Raw genomic sequence first — 24,383 nt, 5'->3', positions numbered from 1 at the left:
TAATTTTATTCCTGAGCATCATGTATCATTAAAATCATGATTTTCTGCAAAATAAAAAGTAAACTTGTACTTTTTCACTTCAGATATTTACATAACTTCTGAATGAAAGGCTGTATTTTATATGGAAGTGTAGTTGCTGCTTTGACAAAGCCATCTGTTTTCCACTAATACTTCCACATATCACAGTAAATATTGCTTTGGAGAATCCTTTTCAATATGATTTATGGAGGAATTCTTCAGACTTGCTTTAAGTCAATTTTCTCTTCTTATGTAATCTATCACATAAAAATGCAGCCATGTCAGCGTCTGCCACTCGTCTCCTTTGAATATGTTTAAAATCCATCCTATCCAATCACATTCTGAGGTATTCCACTCTGTTTCCATCCAAAGATGCTGCTCTCAAATGTATTTTTACTGGTTTTCTAAAGCAGTTCATTCAAGGTAAATTCTATTACATAATATATCACTTTTGGACTAAATGTAATTTTCAATACTGTGTGAATGACAAAGACACTGTTCTCTAAGGCTGCATTCAGACTGCAGGCAAATGTGGCCCAAATCTGATTTTTTTGCCCATACATGACCCGTATCTGATCTGTTAAAGACAGTTTGAACGGCACAAATCCGACCCAGGCCACTTTCATATGTGGTCCTAAATCCGATACGTATCTGATACTTTGCAATGTGGCTTCAGTCTGAATGGCCAGGTCGCATTTATCCAACCTTTACTTAATTGAAATGCGATAAACATCACAATTCTGCGTCCCAGGAGTATGTCAGGACCTCTTTTGTGGCTGCGGGTCACTTCAGGGCCGCATTCAGTTCACACTCAAAACTGATAGAAGTCGCAATTAATGTGTAATATGAGGATGCACAAAAAAAAATCAGATTTCACCAAAAAATCCAAATTGTCTATCCAGACCTGCTGTCTGAACGTAGCCTTAGTCATTGTGTTGTGGTGGAACCCTTGGTGAGACATATCTATTCATTTGTAGTGTTTATTTTATGTGTGTCCCCCCCGTCCTCACCGGTTTGGGGAGGCTACACTGGTGCATGTCCTCGTAGCCCAGACTCCTCTGCCTGCCTCCACAGGGGTGGTTCATGGTCCCCGGTGCGCTGGTGACCCCATCGCTATAGTGATTGGTGTGGGACGGGTTGTAGGCGCTGTGGGCGTGGTGGTGGTGATGGTGGCGGCTGCTGGTGACAGACAGGAAGTAACAACAACAACCTTACAAACAAAGAAAAGTGAACAGATACAAACTCACTCCCTTTAGGCTATGTTTAGACGGTAACGATCTGAACCCAAAACTCAAAAGTGGCGTTGCATTCTCACTTTTAATTCCGTGTTTAGATGTGTGTTTTGGGGGGAAAATCTGCATGCAGACAGACACACAAAAGTTTGTGAAATTTCCTATTTATCAATGTACAGGGTGTCCCAAAAAATTTACATCATTTGAGATGTCAATATCAGAGTGACTACATGGTCAGGAGAAATGATACATAATAGGATTTATTTTGGACATAAAATGTTTTATTCTACAAATTTCAAACGAAAAATTCTGGAGGATGGTAATTTTATAATGTTCCAAAGTTGTTACAAATGTTCAGTGTGTGTGCTTATGACAGCACACATCAAGTCGGTAGTGGAATTCCTGCCACACTCGCTGCAACATGCCATGTGTAACATTGTACAGAGCCTCAGTGATTCTCCTCTTATTCTCACACACATTGAACATTTGTAATAACTTTGGAACATTATACAATTACCATCCCCCAGAATTTTTTGTTTGAAATTTGTAGAATAAAATATTTTATGTCCAAAATAAATCCTGCTAAGTATCGTTTGTCCTGACCATATCGTCACTCTGATATGGACATCTCAAATGATTTCAGTTTTTTCGGGACACCCTGTAGTAAGGACTGTAAGTAAGGACGGTGGTATCACCACCACTAAGACCAAGCATCTGCGTAGAACCTTTCTATTTCTCTTCCTGTTCTCTCCAAGCACGAAATACTATCACAAAACAGGAAACAGAACAACAAGATTTGTGAACATTGCTGAAACGGCTCGTGGTTGTAAATTAGAGCGGCTAGGGCAACTTGAAGGTCTGTCGCAGGGAAATAATCCAACATGTTGTTTTCCTGTGCTGGCGTGAACCTGTGATGTAAACTCTACGTGACGAGAAAACACAGTTTTGTGTTTTCGACCCTTTAGACCAGGGGTGTCAAACTCATTTCTTCCAGCCCAGTTGGATCTCAAGTGGACTGGACCAGTAAAGTAACAGCATCATAACCTATAAATAATAACTTTTTGTGTTTTTTTTAGTGTAATAAAAAACATTAAATTACTTATTATATTATTATATTTTTTGGTAATGAGCATAATATTGTTAAAAAATTTGGAGTTTGGAACTAAAATAAGAACAGTTTTGTTTAGTTTAGATCTTTGAGGTTCAACTGGACTAGTTTTGCTTCAAAAGCACAACACTAGCTCAGTTGAACCAATAGAACCTAGAAAAATGGAGTTGTCCCTATTAATAGGTTATTATGTAATTATTTTACTTTAGATCATATTGGTCTATCTGTGGAACCTGAACTAAAGTGAGTTTGACACCCTTGATTGTTAATATTTGTAGTGTAATTTTTGTACTTTGCAAATTCCTCCAGCAGGTCAGACTGGACCTTTTTTTGGGTCGGTTTTGGCCCCAGGCCACATGTTTGAGACCCCTGCTTTAGACGGTGACGTGAGAATGGAGCTTTTTTAAGATTTCCACTCTGGAAGGTGGTTTGATTGTTAGGATTTTTCGTATTCGTTGATTAGAAGCTCCAAAGACGAGTTCAGGATACACTTGGTCTCAGTTTAAGAATGTGTATTTCACATGTGAAATATAAAAGCCAGCGCTGACTTTTTTGCATTTTCAACCCCCAATAACACCATTGCCATCTAAACGAAAGGCACATCTAATTAAATATTTTGTCGTTTTCACCTGAGTGCGTTGTTGTGTCAACTGGGCCTTAGTGTTAATCTCCACTGTGCTGTACTATGTGTTTCAGGCCTTCAAATCCACTCTACTTTCAGAAAAAACTACTTTGTGTGGGATGTGTACTCTTTAAAACTGTGAGTTCAGGGCCGCTCTCTCATCATGCAGATCTTCTCAATAAACAAATAATGTAGGATATAAATGAAATTTACTTAGTCGGAGGGGAAGGCGGGTCGTGGTCCGGAGGTGCCAGGCTGAAAGCGTTGCCTAGCAACATATGCATCTGTGTGCGGACCTCGTCAATGGACGGCTGAGAGCTGAGTGTGGAGGAGTCGGAGCCGCGGTGAGCTTTCACCCCCAGGCTGCCGTTCCCGGTGCCGGTAGATCCGCCCCCGTAACCCAGAGAGCTCATCAGACGGTCCACGTTGGTCTCCTCAAACGGTTCTGGTTCTCCCTGCAGAAAGAAGACCAACAAGTTCATGTGTCCTCACAGTACATGTTCTAATATCAGACTAAATTGGAGATAATCTGATGTGAGGAGCAGGACCACACTTCAAACACTCCCCTCTCTCTCATACTGTCTATAAACACCTGCCTACACTTCTGTTTGTTCTCCCTCCTGTGCCCCTCCCTCCCTTTTCTGTCTTTCTTACTCTACATTCACACTGTGGGTCTTACAATTTTGTGTTGAAATCCGATTTTTTGTGTGGTTGTTCACATTATAATAAGTAAGTAAATAGGTAAATGCCACTTCCATCTGACTTGTGTGTGAACAGTCTACGGTCCTGAAGTGACCCACATAAGCAGAAGAAAATGTGACGTCACACACTTCACACTGTGTTTATGGAAGTAAATATGGATTTTACCGGGTTCCGCCAGAACTGTTAAATCTGACACGTTTCCTTTCAGTGATGTAAAAGTCAGATGAAATGCGACATGACCATTCAGACTGAAGTCAATCGTAAAACATCAGATATGTATCAGATTTATGAGCACATATAAAAGTGGCCTGGGACTAGGGCTGCTCAAACTGACATAAATAAGTCAAGTATGGGCAAAAAGTCAGATCTAGGCCAGTTTTTTTCTACTTTTTTAAAAAAATGTTAGCGTTTTACTCATCACACAGTAAGACAAACATACATAAAATAACCTAAAATAAGAAAAACTACAAGGTTTATACAAAGTATTTATAGAACCCAAAAATAAACATGAACACAAATGAAGAAAAACAAAACAAAACAAAAAAAAATCCCACAAACTTCTGATCTGGGCCAGTTTTACCTGCAGTGTGAACATATGGTTACTCTATTTAGGTACCAGGGGGTTAAATGAGTTAAAGAGCCGCAGCTGAAGAGAACATCTCCAAAACAGATCATCATCACACACATCCTTTTCTAATTAATTCCAGGTTGTGGCCCTCGTTCATGTATAGTGAAGTAACATACAACATGATTTTTCATTTTCAACTTGTTTTTTATTCAGGATCTGAAACATAATTAGTATCAATATTTTTTTTTCCGTACTTACATGCAAATGTGAGTTAAATTTTACTTAAATATTTCCATTTTCTCTAACTGTTACATCTCTGAGGCCAGTACACTACATTTACTCCTCTACATCAGCTTGACAGCTTCAATTCCTTTTCAAATGTATGCTATCAATATAAAATGAAAATAAACTCAAGAATCCCTGTGTACTATTTATAGTATAATCTATTCAGTATATATAATTTAAATAGATTTAAGTGCTTCAAATGGAAATGAGCTGCTGCCCTCAAACATTTCCTGTCACTGCTACAGAAACAGTGATGCAGGATAGTTTTGGTGATTCTGGTGGGTCTGGAATAAATATATACTATATATACAAATATATAATATACCTGAAAACGCACTGTGTGTCTTTGTAAGATGAGTGAGTGCTTTGATAGTTTAACTTTGTTTTTTTATTACAATGGATAAATGAATCTAAACCTTATTTTTCACAATATGCCACCTTTAAATAAAATTGTGAATGTAGATTTTTTTTTTTTGTTAGATTTTCCCACTCTGGTGTTGCTACTTGAACTTAAATAAAAAATATCAGAGCATGTGGTGCCGTATTGTAGCTTATTTTGGCATTGACCCAGCTGATGTCATCATGTCTATGCATGTGCTGATGTCAGCATATCTAATGCCTCTGTATATGTGGCAAGTTTGAAGTAAATTGAAACAAAACTGATGTTTTTAAAGACATTTCAAATTTCACCCATTATAAGTAAATGGGGGGATTTTTTTTTTTTTTTTTTAAATTCCTAAAAATTTAAACTTTGACCTATTTTTTTCCCAAAATATAAAGAGATCTATTCTGGGTCACTGGCAATCTAAACCAAATTTGGTATGAATTCAATCAATAGTTTTGCTGCTACAGACATTTGAAATTTCACTTCTGTATATGCGTCAAGTTTCAAGTAAATTGAAACAAAACTGATGTTTTTATAGACATTTCAAATTTTGCCCATTATAAGTAAATGGGGGGGGTGGTGGTGGTGGTGGTTAAAAATTAATAAAAATTTAAACTTGACCTATTTTTCCCAAAATGTAATGACATCTATTTTGGGTCACTAGCAATCTATAAACCCAATCTGGTATGAATTCAACCAATAGTTTTGCTGCTACAGTGTTATCAAACAAACAAACAAACAAACGGGCAGGGTAATAATAATTCTTCCAACACTGATCCGTTAGTGTCACAAAAAACTAAATGTGGTATTGTTTAAATACATCAGGTTTGGCTCTTACAGATAGATGTATGGGTGATGTCAATGTTAATCATCTCATCAACTAATGGAGAAGATAAACCATCAACAATCTGAGGATTATTGGACTAAATTATAATATGCTCATACACCTGCTTGGAAACAGTAGAGTTGAAACATACAGAAACTACTGTACGTCAGTATTTTCAGCCTTAATGTTACACAAAACTATACAATATTCCATTATTCTGCACACATACAGTATTATATCAGATTCTCCTGAAATGTACAATAAGTACATCAGAACAGGCTGCAGGTATTTTATCCTTTCCCTCAGAAGTCAGATATGAGGTGTGTTGCGAAAATATGAATAAGATATTAAAAAGAACCATCTGCTGGGATATATCATGGTTTCACACTGTGAGTTATTGCATAGCCACTTTTTTCAAGGCTAAAACTGCACATGCACATAAACATGGAGCAGACAAAACCAGCATTTAATAAGAAGGGGATTAGGTTGCTTATATGGACACTTTAAAGCTTGAAAACATAATGGTTTAGATGCGTGTACACCCATGAACACATTCCCATGGCGGTGTTCTCTTTGTGCCGTTGTTTGGTGCATCCAAGGCTATTAACCACTATCCTGCCTCCCATCTGAATCCATGAATAGGCTATAATCATATTCAGAGTCATTGACATTCAGCCAGGTAGCACGGGTGCTGCTGTTACTGCAACGCAGGAGAGAAGAAGCATAAAAAGCTTTCACTCACACCGCCTCTGTCCCCGTCCCTCATTCTCAGTCTGTCTGGTGCTGTCTTTAACCCCCCAGAGACATCCTTCCAAACCAACGAAAGTGTGTAATCTGCACAGTGCTGCAGTAATGTCCAAATGTTTGTCAGTTTGTTTGTAACTTTTTATCTTTTTTTCTTGTATTTCACCAAATTGAGCCATAAACACAAATACCAAATACTCAATAACTGTCATACAGGGTTCCTACAAGTTAAATTTAAGACTTTTTAAGACTACTTAGAACAGAATTTAATGCCTATTTCATGGCCATACTGGAAAAAATTTGTGACTTCTGGAATTTTGGAAAATTTATTTATTTACTCCAATGCCTTGATTCCCACTGTTTCGAGTCATTTCTCACCAGAGGCTAAGTTAACGCTAATTTGTTCTAATTTCAATATAAATTTTCGGGTTGGAACTGGTGGAACTGAGTCGACTAACGTTACTTTCGTTGTATCTTGGACATTTAACAGACACATTTAAACACAATACAGCAAAGATGTTTATATCAATATAACTTAAGACCTACCATATCAAATTTAATACCTTTTAATTTTTACTTTATTTTTTTTCCATAGTTATTTTTTAATGAATTTTTTACAGCAATAGTGCAGAAAAAATGTCTAAACAAACAATTTACTACCTTTTAAAGACTTTTTAAGGTATTAAATGCAGATTTGTAAATTCAAGATGTTTAAGATTTTTTAAGATGCTGCAGGAACCCTGGTCATATTTTTTTTTTACCCTTTAAATGCTTTGCTTTAAAAACAAACCATATTTACTGATTTTTTTCCCCTAATGTACTACATAAAATTTTGATTACTTGTGGGATTTTTGCAGCCTGGCGTTTGGTTAATATGCATTATTATTTTTTGTGCTTGGTCAAATGTTCTAAAATGTGTCAATGTGGATTTGATACTCTTTACTAGTGTAGTAATTTTACATTGTTTCCATTGGTTTAGTGGCTGGTCAGAATTTAAAAAATCATGCAAAAATGAACAAATTTTGAATTCAAATTATACAAATTGTGAAAAATAAAATAACAAATAATATGAATATGTCACACCTGTATGTATTTAGTGTATATTTGCTTCCATTTTCCTGTTTGTACATATGCAAATCTTGTATTTTTTCCGCTTTAGTCAGTGTATTCTATTTATATTATTTATTGCTTTTATCTCTTCACACTTACTTTCCTTTTTTATTTTTTACTAGTGTTTTTTCAGGAGTGTATTTGTGTGCAACTGAGCTATTGCCACCAAGTCATTTCCCTTATGGATCGATAACGTTTGTCTAAGTCTAAGACCTTTTATAACATGAAGTGCAAACTGTGCATAATCCACCCAGAAACCGGAGGGTTAATGTGAAGCGATCCCTCTTTCTCTAATCTTTTTTGTCATTTCTCTTCCTGTTTAACGCAGGTTTATAAAGTTCATCAAAAGGTAATTTACGGAACCTTTAGCTCGGAACATCGGAGTGAGGGTCTGAGTAAAAGAAGGATTAAAGTTAGAACTGTGCTGAGAAGATTATTTTATTAATTTGACAAAGTGGCAGAGCTTTACGTTGCCATAGCCATCATGTGACCTATTTGGAAAGTGATGAATCGGTCCGTGCAGCGGTTTCATCACTGCTGTGTGTGACTAAGAGTTGGACCGGAGCAGCTACATTACAGTTTGTTACAGGATCCGACTTCAGAATTCTTCAAAGCTTTACTTGGTCTTGCTTCTGGGTATTTTTCTGAATTTCTAACCAAAGTAAATCCTTCACATGTCCTACTCACAGACCTTTGGTAAACCCTAGGTCCTGGAGAAAACTTGAGGGTATTTACTTCACACCACTGCCAACTTTAAATCAGATGTTTTCAACTGTGCTGCTGCTCTCATTTCTGACTCAGTGCTTTAAACAGGAACGTGATACTGGAAATCTGCCACGTCCCATCACAATGTACAGAAAAATTATTAGACCATCAAAAGTCATCAAAAACAATGGTTATGCAATCAAGTACTAGCTCCTGTGTGTATCATGTGACTGAAACTGACAGAAAAGAAAACATGGAATGCCTAAAAGCACTGTTTTTGTCAGTACAATGCCATAGATATTGATGGAAGAACTGAAGTGATTTTGGTTATTATCAAGAAAACATGGAAAATGGATAGATATCAGCTCTGAAATTAAACTACTAGGAGCTATTTTTGTTGTTATCATTATATTTGTCCAAACAAATGTACCTTTAGTTGTACCAGGCATTAAAATGAATAAGAAATTGAAGAAAACAAGGGTGGTCTAATAAGTTTTTCCACAACTGTACAATAAACTCCCCTCTGCCTGGTGTTTAGACCTGGTCATAAACCACTATGCACTTTAATGTTAATTTTGCAAAAAAAAAAAAAAAAAAATTGTTTTGTTTTATAGTGTTTGTTCTGGAGGATTCTGTTGGTGTCTATAAATTGAATTGATAGTCTGGTTTAGACTGGCTCTAAATGTAAAGTGTTTTTTTTTTTTTCACAATAACTTTATTGAACTTTAGATGTTTACATATTATTAGTAGTACTTTATTTTACCAGGTAAAATCAATTGAGAACAGCTTCTTATTTACAATGATGACCTGGCAAGAGGCCCCAACAGACAAAAACAGTGACAAAACAAAACAGTACAGAACAAAAGAAAAATGGATAAAAGAAAACAGTACAGATGAATCCAAGACTCGCAACCAATGGTGAAGAGATATTAACTCATAAAGACCCAGTGCTACTTTTATGTCAGTTCCTCAAAGAATTTTTCTCTCTATGTAACCTTTCTAGAATGATTGATCTCCATTTATTATATTTTTATCCTCTGTATTTTGTGTTTTTTCAGTGTAAATCAGGTATTTTCCTATATTTAATTCACTGATGATGTAGATGTTCATAAAAGATCAGGCTAAAGTTGAGGATTATTATATCAAAAAGAGAGAAAACTGAAAGAAAGTTCGACTATTTCAATAAAATCTATCATTAACTGAACATAAACCCAGTGTCTTCATCCGCTGTCATTGATTCAATGCCATGGGTTTTACTGGTGAATCAGTGTTGTAGAAGATGGCGATGTTTCCACGGTAACTACAGAGCCTCTGAACATCCAAATGGGTCATATCTGATGACCATGAAAAGATGATGAATTGTATTTTATGCCAATTATTTACATGTATTGACAGAATCAGTGGATCAACAAGTATTAAACAGTTTAGATCAGCAGATGGTTTTGGTTTTCATGGGTTAAACATTCATATTTTTCTGTACTGTGTAGTTTTGGAATAAAATACATAGTATGTACCCCCAACTCACCCCTTCACATGAACAGAACAGAATATCAGTCCTCTCTCTGACTCTCAGTGTAAAAGAAATGCAAAAATTCGATTTAACTTTGCACATTACAGCTTTGTGTGATTGTCCAGATTCTTTAGCAATTCTGTTTTTATTTTTCTAATTTATTTTGTATAGTGTGTTTGCTCTTACATTCTACTTTTATTCTTACATTCTATTTTTACAGTGTGTCATGCTGCTGCGCTATCTATCTATCTATCTATCTATCTATCTATCTATCTATCTATCTATCTATCTATCTATCTATCTATCTATCTATCTATCTATCTATCTATCTATCTATCTATCCTTCCTTCTTTCTTTCTTTCTTTCTTCTTTCTTTCTTTCTTTCTTTCTTTCTTTCTTTCTTTCTTTCTTTCTTTCTTTCTTTCTTTCTTTCTTTCTTTCTTCCTTCCTTCCTTCCTTCCTTCCTTCCTTCCTTCTTCTTTCTTTCTTTCTTTCTTTCTTTCTGCATCTACTCACGTCGTAGCCGTTGTTGCGGATGCCCCTCCTGGATCTCTCTCTCAGCACCAGGAGGTCCATCTCCGTCTCCACTGGGCTGGGGCTGCTCAGGGACTGCCTGCTCCAGTAAGTGGGTTCCCGTGGGTGGGAGTACCTAGAAGAACATTAGAAAACATGAGTAGCTGCAATGAGAATACATGATCAAACCCTTTATAGTCTAAAATGAGGTCAACCTTTTTTTAAATATTTTTTCTGAACCAGGGGAAAAGACAGTGAACCATCATCAGGGGCCTGAGCACAGATTCTTCTCCATCAAACAATTTTTGAATAATGTATTTCTACATGTGAGGACTACATATTGTTTAAAAGACCTACAACTATTTTTGTGACTTCCAAATGAATTTTCTGTACATGTAACCTTTAAGTAATTGATAACCATTTATTACAGTTTTATCCTCTGCATTTTGCTTTTTTCAGTGAAAATCTAGTATTTCCCTTACTCAAAGGTAATTATATAAAAACAGAGAAAACTGAAGAAAATTTGTCTTTTTAAATCCAATTCTATTGTTAACTGAAAGTAAACACGAGCATCTCTAACCACTGTCATTTGTCAAACTACAAGGGTTTTACTGGTGAATCAATGTTGCAGAAGATTTATAGTATTTCCATGTTGACTATGGAGCCTCTGAACGTCCAAATGGGTCATATCTGATGACTAGGAAAAGAGGATAAACTGCATTTTACCTCAGTTATTTACATGTATTGATTTTAGATCAGTATATGAAGCACCTTGTCCAAAAATGGGCTGCTAACTCATACAACACTGTCCCATTGTCCACATTCCCCATGAATCAAAATGCTGGACCATACCCTCTTACAGATATTCTTGACACAAACCCTCTCTGACTGCTCTTGCCTCCTTTCACTGAAGATAAAACACAGAACTCATGAAATTAAAATTACACCCCTGATGTTCGGTTACAGAGTGGCAAACCTCTGAAGGTGGTGAAATATTCAGCTCCAAATGCTCAGGCCATTCAACAGCTACGTATTAAACTCACAATTCATCAATAAGCATTCATGTAAGTGTTTAGAAATCAGAAAAAGGGCACTTGTATGACTACTGACAAGCTTAGAATCAATAGGATTTTAGTTTTTATCATGAAAATAATCCAGAGATGTCTGTCTGTCTGGTTCACTGTTATGAAGAGCTACTCATAGTGTGACTTAGTGCTCTTCATAATAAATAAAAATATAGACTGTAGCGCTTAAGGTTAAATAGGAAAAATCTATTCATTAACTCATCTCATAAAATCTGTCATTAAAATATATATCAGCACTTGTAAAGCCAATAAAAGTAGATGAAGGATGACAAAAATGACAAAAAAATGGTTTGAAAAGGTTATTTGGAGTGTGATTACAAAAGAAGCACAACAGGCATCTGTAATATCTGCGTGAGCTGCAAAATATGAACACACCGACTAGAAACTCACTCACACCCGCTCCCTGTGTGTTGCTTAGCAACTATATTCGCAGATCAGGATCTCTGATTGTTGGTGAAATAATGCCTTCACATTAGCCTTTAATTATTATTGATCAAATAGAACAAATCATACATTTGGGGAAAAGTTGAATTCACTCCATTTAAAGAAGATGTTCGGTTGTTCACCACTTCCTCTCACAATGTACTGTTTGAATAATAAATGATGAAATGAAATGGATAAAAATAGATTTAATAATGAAACAGGACTGTGCTTTGATAGCGGAATCTGATCTCCTAATTTTATGCCCCAACATTATCACATGACTGTCAGCACACATTTGATAGATTTCATTTTTGTGGTGATTTTCTTTGGATTTCTTTGACTATCTGCAGTGTAGTTACAGCCAAAGACATCGACAGTCATGGAAAAAATGATTAGACCCCCCTTGTTTTCTTCAATTTCTTGTTCATTTTAATGCCTGGTACAATTAAAGGTACATTTGTTTGGACAAATATAATGATAACAGCAAAAATAGCTCATGATAGTTTAATTTCAGAGCTGATATCTATCCATTTTCCATGTTTTCTTGACAATAACCAGAATCACTTCAGTTCTTACATCAATATCTATGGCATTGTACTGACAAAAACAATGCTTTTAGGCATTCCATGTTTCCTTTTCTTTCTGTTTTAGTCACATGATACACACAGGAGTTAGCACTTGATTACATAACCATTGTTTTTGATGACTTTTGATGGTCTAATAATTTTTTCCACAACTGTATATTTAGGAGCAATGTTCTTTGGAGCCAAATCTGGGATAAAAAGTTCATGAAATGGGGAAAAAATTTACTTTCACTTCAACTTTTGAAAATAAGTAATTTATTTTGAAGAATTTTAGAAACATTTATCTAACTGAAAACATGGAATGCCTAAAAGTACTGTTTTTGTCAGTACAATGCCACAGATAGTGATGTAAGAACTGAAGTGATTTTGGTTATTATGAAGAAAATATGGAAAATGGATAGATATAAGCTCTGAAATTAAACTATCATGAGCTATTTTTGTTGTTATCATTGTATTTGTCCAAACAAATGTACCTTTAGTTGTACCAGGCATTAAAATGAGCAAGAAATTGAAGAAAACAAGAGTGGTCTAACAATTTTTTCCACAACTGTAGTCCAAGCCCTGCTTACATTGTTCCCCCTGATAAATGTGTATTTGTGATGACAACACACCTCTTGTGACATCCTGCGAACGAGGCCCTCTTCTCCTCAGCAGTCATTGGTTCCTTGACCCCGTTGTCGTGGCGACTGTGCCTGGTGTCACGGTGACTGTATCCGTGACTCCCAGTCTCAGACAGTGAGAACTCTCCGTAGCCCTTCCTTCGGGCTTTCTGACGCAGTTTATTCCTGTAGTGTTCGATGTCCGACTTCTGCTTCAGCCCTCCATGGTTGGCCTTTGATAGAAAACATTTAAATATTAGATGTAAGCATTTAAAAGGGTCATATTCTGCTAAACCCACCTTTATTAGTCTTTGGTACATTTATTTGTGTATTTGGACCATAACAGTTCAATAAGTCTGAATTTGAACCCTCCAGGTGCTGCAAAGCTATCTTTATGTACATTCTGGTAAAAACTGAGTGGATTTCTACAATCTGTTTCAATTCCTGCTTAGTTTGTTACGTCTTTAACTAGTTACGTTACAACATTTGCACATATAAGGTCAAGACTTCTGACGAACATTTCTCTGAATACGCCATAATCGTTTATCAGCAGCAGCGGTTGTAGCAAAAACTGAAAATGTGTCCAAACTTGGAGCCGATTACCTAAAATGTTCTGTTGTTGGTTGTATTAACGAACACAAGTGACTGAACGGGAAGAAAAGCACGGTCAACAACCTGGAGGGGGTGGGGCATGAAATGACACATGCATTTAAAGGGCCAGTGCTCAAAACGACATTTCTGGTGTCATTATTCAGAAATATTGTTGAAGATGGACCTGTGGAGTTGAATTAATGAAGAATTCAGACCCAACCAGAGCATTTACAGTTTATGTAGACCACAGGGAAATGTTTTAAATTGCATAATTCCATTTAACCCTATAAAGTCTGAACCATTAAATCATTAACAGAAAATTCCAGTTCTTTGAAACTGGAGCCTTTATTGGTCCTTCTGAACAACCCCCCAAAAAATGTTTTCAAATATAAATTTCCATGTATGAGTTTCAGTTTTGTATCATATTTGATACATTGGGTCTCAATGCTCAAATATTACTATTTTTGAACAAACAAACACATAATATAACACAAACATGTCTAACAAATTCACAGTTCCTTTTCAAAATTGGCAAAATTCTTCCTCCTTCCTCATTAATTTAATCTTGTAGTGTCACTGGAAAGACCTCTGGTGAATGAATTCCTCCCCCCTGGTGGACTTTCTGTGTATTGCATGTATCTAATTGTATACATCAGGTTTTTCAAGAAAAAAATATCACACTGATCATGTAGAGGGCTTCAAAACTCATGTATCAAATATTATATGTTTGTCATGACTGGGTTGATCTTAGTTTTTCAGGTATTATGAGGAGAATTACAGAAAGTGAAAAAATGAATAGTGAAAAAAATTATGATGTAATATTTACAAACCACTGAAAAAACAACACGTATTCAGCTAATTTTACTCCTGAGTATCATGTATCATTATAACTATGACTTTCTGCAAAACAAAAAGTCAACTAATACTTTTCACTGCTGATATTTACATAACTTCTGAATGAAAGGCTGTATTTTATATGGAGGTGTAGATGCTACTTTGACAAAGCCATCTGTTTTCCACTAATACTTTCACATATCACAGTAAATATTGCTTTGGAGAATAGAGGGCTTCAAAAGTCATTATCAAATATGATACGCTTAGCGTTATAGAGTTAAAAAAAATATATATATATCACTCCTTTAATAGTCGAGGACTATGTAGCTCTAGATCCAAAAAATGGCAACAAATAAAACGTGATTAAAACTCTTTTTTATGAACTGAACTGTTCTTTCTGTTCTTATTTTCCACTGCTTATACGTGTTGATGTGTTTGAGTGCACATTCCCGGTAACCCAGCATTCAGATAACGTGTCATGCCATGATATTTTTCTACTAATGTGCATCAATCAATTGCAGATGTACTGGGAAAACCAGAGAGCACCCTGGGGGATTTTCTCGTCTTATGATAATAGATTGAGAGATAATTTGTCATCAGCCTGTGCGTTGCTGTCTCCACTGCGGAGAGATGGAAGTGGAAAAGGGAGGGAAGTAGTGAGAGGTGACAGGGAGGAAAGTATCAGGAGGGGAGTGTTTGTAGAAATAAAAGCTACATTTGGTGTTAGCATGAAGCGTCTCAGAGGTGTGTGGTCGATATGTGAAAACAGAAAGTATGAAACTGGAGAATCAAACACGAAAGAGCTCTAAACATAAACCTGAGCTTAATAAAAAAGACTAAAAATACCTGTCACACTACATAGCCACCAAATGCGGCAGTACTATGTGTGTTAGTGTGACTCATAGTGACGTTGTTCTAGTTTTAGCTCTGCCCTATAATGTCAGGACTGAGGACTCACCTCTCCTCTGAGTGCGATAAAGCCTTGGAGCTGTGTGTACATTACTATGCGAGCGTGGGCACACACACTTACCTCCCCATTGAGGACCACAGAGTCTTGGCTGTGAGAAGAGGAGGAGGGGTAGGAGTAGGTTGGCTGAGCTGTCATTGGTTTAATGGTGATGAGACGCAGAGAGCCTGAATGATCTTCATACGGATCTGGGAGGAGGAAGAGGAGGAAGACAAAAAGGTTATCCAGAGTCACAGAGACACAAGCCCTGATAAAGCCATCACTGAAGTTACATTTTCACATCTTATTTTATGTCTTAACGAGTCAAAATGTGTTCTGAAAAAGGTACATTATTGTGGATTCTGCCGACTCTCAGTCGTCTCTGCTCTGATCTTCAATAATCAGATGGAAAGGGTTGAAGGTTTAAACCAGGGGCTCATTTTAGTGCAGGGGACACATACAACCCAGAATGATCTCACAGACATGATAACCTGTAAATAATGTCAACTCCAAACATTTCTCTATGTTTTAGAGTGAAAAAAGCAAAACTACCTGATGAAAATGTTTACATCTACAAACTATCCTTCAAAAAAATGAAAAAAAAAAATGAACTTGAAAATTCTTGAGGAGAAATAAGTGCAATTTTAACAATATTCTGCCTCAGTTTATCATTTACACATGTGCATGACAACTTACAGATCACAGTGGATCTACAAATATACAAAACTTAAGATATTTCATGTTTTTTAAGGATCTTTACATTATTCACATTACTGCAACCAAAGACAAAAATAACACAAAACAATTAAAAATGTATTGTTTGCATGTTACATGTTTTAGAACTCTAAATTGGAAGCTTTCTGACAACCTGCATAGCATCCATAGTGGCAGTGGGTGTGTAAACACCATGAACTAAATTATAGGCAAAAATTATGTTCCAGCTGTTGACTATCCAAGTAATGACTGTGTTCCCATAACTATTACTACTTTGCTCTCCCAGTAGTTTCTACTGTGCATTTGGCTGTGTTTTTCACAACTGTTTTCAGAGTTATTGTGGCGGAAACCTTTTATGTCCAAAACAGTTATTTTTCAGGAAACTGGAAAAACAATGTATATTCTAAATAAATGAATGGAGTTAAGAGATGTAGTCACAAGCTGTTTTCAACACTTTTCATTGGTTAATTATTTCTAAAACTGTCAGGTCAATATGGAGACTGACCAATAGAATTGTTTTCTGTCAACAACAAAAAAAAAGACCAAAAATGGAGTAACAAGGTTTCTGCTGGAACCTCAGTTTCTTGAGGGTTCTGTCTAAGGGATCAATAAAGCTCGAATCGAATCGAATCGAATCGAATCAAAATTAATATAATATAATATAATATAATATAATATAATATAATATAATATAATCAATCTAATCTAATGTAATCTAAATTAATGTAATCTAATCTAAATTAATCAAATCAAATCAACTCTAATCAATCTAATCTAATCTACATTAATATAATCTAATCAATCTAATCTAATCTAACCTAATCTCATCTCATCTAACCTACTCTAATCTAACCTAACCTAATCTAATCTAACCTACTCTAATCTAATATAATCTAACCTACTCTAATATAACCTAACCTAATCTAATCTAATCTCATTTTATCTAACCTACTCCAATCTAACCTAACCTAATCTAACCTAACCTACTCGAATCTAACCTAACCTAATCTCATCTAACCTACTCTAACCTAACCTAATCTAATCTAATCTATCCTAATCTAATCTAACCTACTCTAATCTAACCTAATCGAATCTAATCTAATCTAATCTAATCTAATCAATCTAATCTAATCTATCTGGAAACCTACAGGTTTATCTCAACTCCATAGTTCTACCTACTCAAATCCGACCCACGCACTGGGTGTACGATAATCCCACATCATCTACTGACACATTATTCCACGCTGTGAATTAAATTAAAAGTTAATCCTAAAGTTAGCTCAACACTCATCTAACAGAGATGATAAAATACAGCGGTGACTGCGACAGAATAACACACCGATGATGCAGCTGTTCCACACATCACATTTAACTGACGCTGATTTCAAACGACAGCTCTGAGGAAGGGTGTCTCATTTTGTTAAATGCCCGTTGCCTCCACTCCCCTCGCCTAAAGTCAACTCCTGTGCTCACATCTTAAGTAGAGTCATCAAGGCGAGGACCCGAGGAGGTACAACATGAGAACTGAGAAGTGGGGGAGGCGTTGTACCACTTTTTTTTTTTTTTTTTTCAATCCCTTCTTGTGTCTTGTTAATCAGAAGAAAGTTGCCCTACTTCAGTGCCATCCACACAAAAACGATGACGTTTGTTTAATCTTGTCTCCAGTGTCACATTTACTCGTTGTCATGGCAACTCCATACCCTTATATTACAGTGATAATATTTTAGAAAGTGTATTTAAGTCCCATATGGCCCTGGATTCTGAAAAATGCAGCTCCATGCAGTATGATGAGGTTTTTTCTTGTCAGCTAAATTAGGTTTGTTTTGTCTTCTATATGAGGCTCTGTCTTTATTTATTTATTTATTTTTAACATTAATTTTATCATCTATTGTCTGTTTACACTAAATAGACAAAAACACTGGGACACGTTGAATTCAGGTGTTTCTTTTCTAACGGGTCTGGGATACAAAACAATAACAACAAATGTCTAAACTTTAAGGAAATATTGATGTTTCTAAACTATACAGACAAAAATACTGGGACGTGTCAATGTAGAGTTAAAGCAATGTAAAAGCATGAAACAGTTTAAAGGGAGGTACAAAGACACAATTTTTAAGAGGTACAGGGATGAGGGGGGTGTTGGGTACCACTGGGTGTTACAAAGATGTATAAATATGTGGTATATGTATATGCATGTGAATATATATATATATATATATATATATATATATATATATATATATATATATATATATATATATCTTATGTTGTAATCTTATGTTGTATAACGTGATTCAGGCACTAACAGTTGTTCCATTTTCTATTATTCTATTTTTTAACTTTTTGTTTAGCTTTTTCCTATATTTTGTATTATGTTTGTGTCTGAAATTAACTGAACTAAATTAAAAAAATGTTGAGAGAAATTAAGTAAAAACCATCTGTGAGGCATTTTGGGAGCAAAGGTAACAATTTAAACAGAACTAACTAAAGAGACGCAATGACATTTATCCCGATATAAAACTATATTATGACATTTATAATAATAATAAATGTTATTTATAGGCACCTTTCAAGACATCCAAGGACACTGTACAACAAGATAAAACAAACAATGCATAAAATACAAAGAAGTAAACAAATAGATTGGAGAATAATTACAATATATACGTAGAAATGAAAATGTAAAATGGAGGGTAAAACTTGTGGTGGGTAAGCTGCTCTGAAAAGGTGAGTTTTGAGTCTGGATTTGAATGTGGGGAGAGAGTCACTGTTGTGGATGGATGGATTAATCATTATTGTTTTGTATCCTAGACCCCTGTTAGAAAAGAAATGCCTGAATTCAACATGTCCACATACTTTTGTCCATATACTGTATCAGTCAACAGGATTACGCAAATGATAAACAATGATTATGACATAGGACACAGGTCAAGGACAAACCCCTAGAATTGTGTAACAAATGTTGGAGAAAATCCATTATGAGATGGAGATGGAGGCAGTTTGATGAAATGACAGTGCTGTTGGTGGAGGTACATGCTCCACCAAATGCCCTTGTAGATGCACTGAGCAGCAGATGGACCGTGTTGTGTTGTATTGTGACTCATTGCCTCACTGACATCATATGGAAGACTGCTTCATTGTAGAGCTTCAACAGTCTGTCATTTACTCAGTCACCATCCAGCTGCAGCTCAGCCGGATTAAATTTATTTGTTGCTGTTCCTATCGGAGTGTGACAGCTAAGGTCAGGACAGGTGGCGACACCCACAGCAGAGGCTGTGAACCAGACTGGAAAGAAACAACACTGCACATAGTTAGCACTGGGAACATCAGCTGGTACTGTCAAAGGGTAGCAGTGTTTTCTGTTCTGATTGCACAAGATTCAAGATATTTTTGACTTACGTTCTAATAAATTAACCCATTAAGAACCAAAATCATCTACTGATCTAAAATAATCTGTGTATCTTTCGTTCTTTTCATATTCAATTAAGAATCCGCAATCAGAAAACAAAAAAATTACTCGCTATTTCGTTATTTATGTACAAATCAAAAATCAAAAAGTAAGCAAAAAAATAAGCAAATGGACCAAATGTGGGGTTTCATGTTGACATTTTTGATATTCGATTTGGTATGACCCAGAAGTTACTGACTTCTTTGTGTGTTGAGCTGGACGATTGTGGGTTTGCCAGTATTCTGTCTAATGCATTCTGCACTAATGGAGAATTTCGTGTTATTCAGAGGCAGCAAATGCGTTACTCTGAAGGAGGATGACATGACAACTGAAAAAGGATCTTCCAGGTATTGCTGTTTTGTCTAATATAGTGAAGCCATGGTAGCCAATCTAAGAAGAAGCCACTTTGCGTAACACACAAAGAAGTCAGGAACTTCCGGTCATACCAAATCAGATATCAAAAATGTCAACATGAAACCCCTCATTTGGTCCATTTGCTTATTTCCAATTTTTAATTTGTGTATGCAATCAAAAGAATGAAAAACAACTAGTTTTTTTTTTTTTTTTTTGATTTGTACATGAATAATGAAATAACGAGTCAGTTGTTCGTTCTCCAACTGTGGATTCTCAATTGAATATGAAAAGAACGAATGATACATGGATTTAAATGGTTAATAACTTCTGATCCATTAATCCATTCAATACATGTAAATAATTGTTGTAAAATACAGTTATTAATCTTTTCATGGTCATCAGATATGACCCATTTAGATGTTCAGAGGCTCTGTAGTTACCATGGAAACACTGTCATTTTCTATAACAGTGATTCACCAGTAAAGCCCATGGAGTTGGATCAATAACAGTGGATGGACACACTTGTTTTTATGTCAACTATTGATATCTTTGCTGAAAAAGTCACTTTTTCTTGATTTTTCTCTGTTTCTGATATAATAACTCTCAACTTTAATCTGAGCTTTAATGAACATCTACATGATCAGTCAATTAAATGTAGGAAAATACCTGATATTCACCCAAAAAGCAAATATTATAAGATAATATTATAAGAAATGTTAAATCACTTAAGAGAAGTTAAATATCGAGAAAAATTATTTGGGAACTGCCACACTAGTAGCCTTGGGTCTTTATTTGTTAATGGCCAAAAAACCCCCAAAAACAAACAAACAAAAAAAAAAAACAGATGAAACCTCTTAAATATGCAAAGTGCCCTAATAATTTAATAATTCAAATCCTTGACTCTTGCAATCTTTGCTGAAAAAGTCCCTTTTTCTTCAATTTTCTCAGTTTTTTTGATATAATAACCCTCAACTTTAATCTGAGCTTTTATGAACATCTACATGATCAATAAATGAAACAGGAAAATAACAGATTTTCTCTGAAAAAATGCAAAATACAGAGAACAATATTATAATAAAGGATGATAAATTGCTTAAGACAGTTTAAATATAGAGAAAAATGTATTTGAGTTCTTTTAAGTCAAGGTTAAAGACTCACCTGTTCACTGCTGACTTTGACTAAAAGGCTTTTTACTTTTTAAATTTTATATTGTCCTCAAAACTCTGCACTGCAACTCTTACTTTAATATGTGTGTGTTTTTATATTTTTGGGTGTTATGTGTTGTTTTCTTACTGGCTGTTTTTTTTATAATGTTTTAAATGTGTTTCTTTTTCCCTTGTCATTGTATTTCAATGTCCTGTGTCAAGCACCTTGAATTGCCATGCTGCTGAAATGTGCTATACAAATAAACTTGCCTTGCCTTTGAGAACTGTCAAAAAAGCACTGGGTCTTTATGGGTTAAGGTAAAGTGTTCAAACACTGCTCTTTGTTCTGGTTTCTGCATCCATTAATGTTTGCATTATATCAATAAAATAACCATAAAATTTGCAGCACTTCACATTAGGGGCATTTTTGTGGTTGTGTTTTTATTTTGCAACGCCGCTAACCCTGTTTTTCTCTCTCAATAGGACATATTTCCCTCTTATTTCCCGGATTTACACTTTTATTAATCATTCATCTTCTTGTGCAGATCTCCAGCTTGTAATCTCTTTTCTTGCTTTGTTTTTTTGTTTTGTTTTTTTTTTTAGAAAATGTCCATCTTCGGCTCCAAACAGTAGTGAGAAAATGAAACAATTACTCATCCCCTCCTCTCCTCTGGGTGCTCATTCATTTGCTTGCATAAACACAATAAATCACACAAATTACTGTGAGCACTGGTTTGCTGATGCACAAGAGATTGAAAGTCACAGCCTCGTAGAATGTCACTGAGCAGAAGCGAAAAGCTGCAGCGTTATCAGTGATCAGAGCGATGGTTACGCAGCCAAATGTGAGTCTGCAGAGTTGGAGAAAGATCTGCCTTGTAATCTGAGGAACAAGTCTTCCCAGAAACACAGAACAATTACAGCCTCCACTGATAACGAGTGGGGAAACCTATAATCCTGTTTCTGGAGGGAAGTCTTTATAAACAATAAAACAAATGATTTTATGCAAAAAGACAGAAAATGGTTAAAGCCTGAAGCACCCACAACTGAAGAATGGATCAATATTGTATAGGACATTTACATTCTGGAGAAACTGGCATTTTTTTTAAGGGTCAAAGGGAATCTTTTTTCACTATTTGGTCAAAATGGACAAACTATGTAAAACCTGTAATTGATGCGAATTGAATACATCGGTTATGTGAAAACATTTACATAACATACATTTCTGTTTTGGTTAGTGTAAACATACACACCTTAGAGTTTTTTTTAATTTTATTGATGAAGTAGCGGAGTAAGCCCTCTCCTCCCGCCCACTTTTCTTTCTTTTTTTTATTTGTTCTATATTCGACTAAAAATCTTGGATTAGCATCTTCGTTCAAATTTGATGTGTGGATATTGAATTGCGCCATTTAATATCATTTAATATATCATTTAATAGATCTTATTGACTTTATTTTATTGTAATTTTGTTTGTTTGTTTTCTTTCTCTTCTGGTCAGTTTACTCAGTTCTTGTTGTAGTTATTGTTACCTTTATAATTATCACCATGGTGGTCATTGTTTGTATTGTTGATATTTTCTTGTGAGGGTCTTTGCCACCTTCGTCTTCTTCTTCCTTGTTCTCCCCCCCTTCACTCCCCAACCCTCCAACCCCCCCATCCCTCCATGTCAAAGGAAGGAAGAGGGGGAAAAAAAAGATATTGAATTGTACCCGAAAGGGAAATTTATATGACATGCTTTTCCAAATAAACAAACAATGGAAAAAAAAAAAAAAAAAAAAGATTATAAAACATATTTCTCAGTCTTGTGCAGTAGAGGGAACTGTGTGACACTACAGTACCAGTAAAATAATCAGCCATTATATGTTATTTTAAACTAGCGCGTTGACCCGTGATTAATACTGAATTAATACCACATTAGGATATGCATCGTTCCTGTTTTTAACTTCATTTCCCATCATGCACCGTGGTACTGCACTTCCAGTCAACTGAGCAACGTGACTGTAAGGCTACTGTATTCCAAAATGACTAATATCTCCCAAAATATTGGTCCTATTAACTTGCCGAGATATTTAATTAATTAAATAGTAGGGATGTAAACAATTAATTGGCTATCAATAAGAATTTGCTCGAATAAATTATTGTCGATGAATTGCTCTTTTCCACAGTGGGATTTGTGGTGTCCCCGCTGAAATTTCTCTCCATCATCTCAGCTACTGATGCAAAGTCAGAAATGCCCATTTCTTCTAAACTGCCCCTCTTCAGATCCATTTATTTTATTGAATTTCTCTGCAGAATATATTTAGTTCTACTCCATAAATGTCATTGCCTGTACTGTATCCAATGGTTCAATAAATCAATCATTAAGAAATATGAAATGCTTTTTTTATGAAGTATATAAACAATATTTAGCTTTTTTTCTTCTAGACCTGATCGAAAGAGAAATTCAGGTTCTCAAAAAAATCACCACTTATCAATTAATCACTCGATAAGGTCAACAAACTAATGATGAATGAATTAATCGGTAATTTGCATCTCCATTAAATAGTCAAAGAACTACTTTCTGAGCAGATAACAGACTCTTGTACTTTTCTTTTGTTGATGATTATTATGCCTATTTATTATATATAGAGAGCTTTAATATTTTTAATTCATTTCCTAACCCTAATCCAAAACTAATTGTATATTTATAAGGGTATGAACTTCCATAATAGTCCATGATATTGTTCACTATGGAAATATTGTCTGATTGTTAATCCCACAAACATTGCACCTGTTGTAGAATCCACATTTTCCCACAATTACTGTATAGGGAAGTGTCAAAATGGACCATTAAGTCATTAGAAAACGTGCTTCTTGTATTGTTAAAAACAGGAAACACATTAGGAATCATTACTTTGTAAACTGGACACCCCTACAACATGATTTCAACATTCTACCACTATACATTTTATATTATAAGTCAGTTGTTTGACAGTATTATCAACTGTTAGAATGGGAAATCTGAATAAATTTGCAGGACAGGATGTGACAGATTAATCTATTGACTATAATAATAGATTAATATTTGCATGTTGGCTATGTCAGAGTTTTGTGCCCAGAGAAATATCTGGTCTACACTGATATCAGACGAGCAAAGAAAGGCTGAAACTTTGCTGTTGGATTAAGTCAAGCTGCATAAGCACAGAAATAACTGGACTGTCCATCACAAATCTTCATTAATAACAAGGAATTTTACTGAAATGCTTGTTGTAACTTAGGCTATGTTCAGACTGCAGACCAATGTGGCCCGAGTCTGATATTTTTGCCCATATGTGACCTGTATCTGATCTATTAAA

At 35.4% G+C, this 24,383-nt stretch overlaps 1 protein-coding gene across 5 annotated transcripts in view; it reads right to left on the bottom strand.

The window, feature by feature from the left end:
• kiaa1549la (KIAA1549-like a) overlaps positions 1 to 24,383 on the bottom strand; it is a 200,519-nt gene that overhangs the window by 11,933 nt on the left and 164,203 nt on the right. For 4 of the 5 annotated variants that reach the window (XM_030136533.1, XM_030136535.1, XM_030136536.1 and 1 more), the window contains 5 exons: positions 15,475 to 15,599; positions 13,032 to 13,252; positions 10,332 to 10,464; positions 3,194 to 3,435; positions 1,029 to 1,197 (listed from right to left, as the gene is read on the bottom strand). In XM_030136533.1, the coding sequence (XP_029992393.1) occupies positions 1,029 to 1,197; positions 3,194 to 3,435; positions 10,332 to 10,464; positions 13,032 to 13,252; positions 15,475 to 15,599 (890 nt within the window). The remainder of the gene's footprint in view (positions 1 to 1,028; positions 1,198 to 3,193; positions 3,436 to 10,331; positions 10,465 to 13,031; positions 13,253 to 15,474; positions 15,600 to 24,383) is intronic. The other variant, XM_030136534.1, reaches the window with a different exon arrangement.

This window comes from Sphaeramia orbicularis, chromosome 6 (genome assembly GCF_902148855.1).
Source record: "Sphaeramia orbicularis chromosome 6, fSphaOr1.1, whole genome shotgun sequence".
Classification (NCBI taxonomy): domain Eukaryota; kingdom Metazoa; phylum Chordata; class Actinopteri; order Kurtiformes; family Apogonidae; genus Sphaeramia; species Sphaeramia orbicularis.
Note: the sequence above shows the minus strand (reverse complement) of the source record. Positions and strands in the feature narration are given on the sequence as shown.